At 42.6% G+C, this 2,500-nt stretch overlaps 1 protein-coding gene across 2 annotated transcripts in view; it reads right to left on the reverse strand.

The window, feature by feature from the left end:
• Nucleotides 1–1,275: 1,275 nt before the first annotated feature.
• Nucleotides 1,276–2,500, reverse strand: part of LOC143737957 (malonate--CoA ligase ACSF3, mitochondrial-like) — a 70,960-nt gene continuing 69,735 nt past the window's right edge. For both annotated transcript variants that reach the window (XM_077229765.1, XM_077229767.1), the window contains exons 8-9: nucleotides 1,558–1,692; nucleotides 1,276–1,474 (exon numbers count right to left, since the gene is read on the reverse strand). In XM_077229765.1, the coding sequence (XP_077085880.1) occupies nucleotides 1,359–1,474; nucleotides 1,558–1,692 (251 nt within the window). In that variant the 3' untranslated portion in view covers nucleotides 1,276–1,358. The remainder of the gene's footprint in view (nucleotides 1,475–1,557; nucleotides 1,693–2,500) is intronic.

Genomic DNA, 2,500 nt, shown 5'->3' on the forward strand with positions numbered 1-2,500 from the left:
GAGAGGGGAGAGAGAGAGAGAGAGAGAGAGAGAGAGGGAGAGAGGGGAGAGAGAGGGAGAGAGAGAGAGGGAGAGTGAGAGAGAGGGAGAGAGGGGAGAGAGAGGGGGGGGAGAGAGAGAGAGAGAGAGAGAGAGAGAGAGAGAGAGAGAGAGAGAGAGAGAGAGAGAGAGAGAGTATTAGAAAAATAAAATAAACAGCCATTGCTAGGACAGACGCTGTCTCTTTCTTATCAAACATCACCGGTTTTCTTTCTCCCAGCAAACACAGATCTGGTCACGAGTGTGTGCCAACGTGTGTGTATTGTTATTTATACAGAGGCTTTTAAAAATCCTCTTGAGTCTAACGCATGCCCTGAGGGAGTCCAACTCGACGTCTGACTCAACACGCCACACACACACACACACACACACACACACACACACACACACACACACACACACACACACACACACACACACACACACACACACACACACACACACACACACACACACACACACACACACACACTGACGCAACACTTCCAAACACATCGCTGTGCTCCACAGTAAACTACTCGCAACGAGGCTGCCGGTGCATTTCAGCAACATTTCATCACCTGCCTATTTTTTTTTGTTGAGTAAGTTCAAGTGTGCCTGATTGACACTAGGAAATTCTTGTCTTGTCATTCACATTCTGACCTCTAGGGGAGCTGTAGGAGATTCAGTAGATGTAGAGTAAACTCGTCTCAGTTTGAGACGGCACAACCATAGAGCACCAAGGCATGTCTAATGCATATTATGCCCCTTTTCACAAGATTTAATAACTCTATGGTGTCCTCAGAATGTTTCTGTGAAATTTCCGATCAAAACACCCCCCAGAACATTTATTATAGCTTGTCAAATTTGCCCCTTCTGTGTTGTACGTCACACGCATCACACACATGACCAGCGTCGGCCAATAGTGAGCCTAAGTGTGACGTACAACACAGGAACACTACGCTGTTACACTAGTGAACTCACTCGAGGCCCACAGGGAAGGAAACGAATAGTTGAAATAAAGTCGTTATTTTTGCGCACAAAAAGTATTCTCGTCGCTTGATAAACTTAAGATTGAGCCACTGTAGTCACTTGGACTATTTTAACGATGTCTTTAATAACTTTTCGGGGAACAAGTTTCAATCCCTTAGAAGCCTATGGAGGAGTGATCCAGCTCTCAGATTTAATCAAAAATATCATAATTCGTGTTCCGAAGATGAACGAAGGTCTTACGGGGTTGGAACAACATGAGGGAGAGTAATTACTGACAGAATTTAAATTTCTGGGTGAACTATCCCTTTAATATCTCTAATGCTGATGGTCAAAACTCTGACGTTGTGTTACCTGGCCCAGGCCTTCAGCATCGCCAGACTCATGGTCTTCCCGTTCCTCAGCTGCACGACTGCGGTGACCTTCTGACCCCACACAGCGTCTGGAGCCCCAATCACAGCCACATCTGAGGAAAAGATGCATATTTATTGCCCTGTTCATATGTGCATGTGTATTTACATGAGTGTGTGTGTGTGTGTGTGTGTGTACCTGTGATATCCGGGTGGGCTCGCAGATGTCTCTCCACGTCTAGTGCACTGATCTTGTATCCTCCGCTCTTGATGATGTCCACTGAAGTGCGGCCCAAGATCCAGTACACGCCGTCTCTGTAGAGCGCAGTGTCACCTGAAGGAGAAACCAAGTCAAGTCACCTTTATTTATATAGCGCTTTTTACAATACAGATTGTTTCAAAGCAGCTTTACAGAGACATCAGGAAAATAATATTGCAATAATATTGTTAAATATAAAATTAAATGTACCCAACTAAGCAAGCCAAATGCCAATAGCGACACAGAAACCGAGTTACACCGGCCTCTACACGGTTTAAAGGAGGTCTACGCCTCTATTAATCAATGAACAGTCCATGTGGGGGTATGGATGGGCGATATAGTATCGTTTGCGATATACCGGTAAAGATTCTCCTCACGATAAGAATTAGTCTTCCCCTGATAATACCGATAAAAAGCCTATTTGATGACGTATTTCTATTTGGGACCTATTTGCTGAGGTGGAGTTTATCGTTTATCAGAGTTTATCGTTTATCGGAGTTTATCGTTTATCGGAGTTTATCGTTTATCGGAGTTTATCGTTTATCGGAGTTTATCGTTTATCGGAGTTTATCGTTTATCTGAGTTTATCGTTTATCGGAGTTTATCGTTTATCTGAGTTTATCGTTTATCTGTGTTTATCGTTTATCTGTGTTTATCGTTTATCTGAGTTTATCATTTATCTGAGTTTATCGTTTATCGGAGTTTATCGTTTATCTGAGTTTATCATTTATCTGAGTTTATCGTTTATCGGAGTTTATCGTTTATCGGAGTTTATCGTTTATCTGAGTTTATCGTTTATCTGTGTTTATCGTTTATCTGAGTTTATCGTTTATCAGAGTTTATCGTTTATCGGAGTTTATCGTTTATCTGAGTTTATCGTTTA

The sequence above is a fragment of the Siphateles boraxobius genome, unplaced genomic scaffold (genome assembly GCF_051911475.1).
Source record: "Siphateles boraxobius isolate OS27281-9 unplaced genomic scaffold, OSU_SipBor_1 134, whole genome shotgun sequence".
Lineage (NCBI taxonomy): Eukaryota > Metazoa > Chordata > Actinopteri > Cypriniformes > Leuciscidae > Siphateles > Siphateles boraxobius.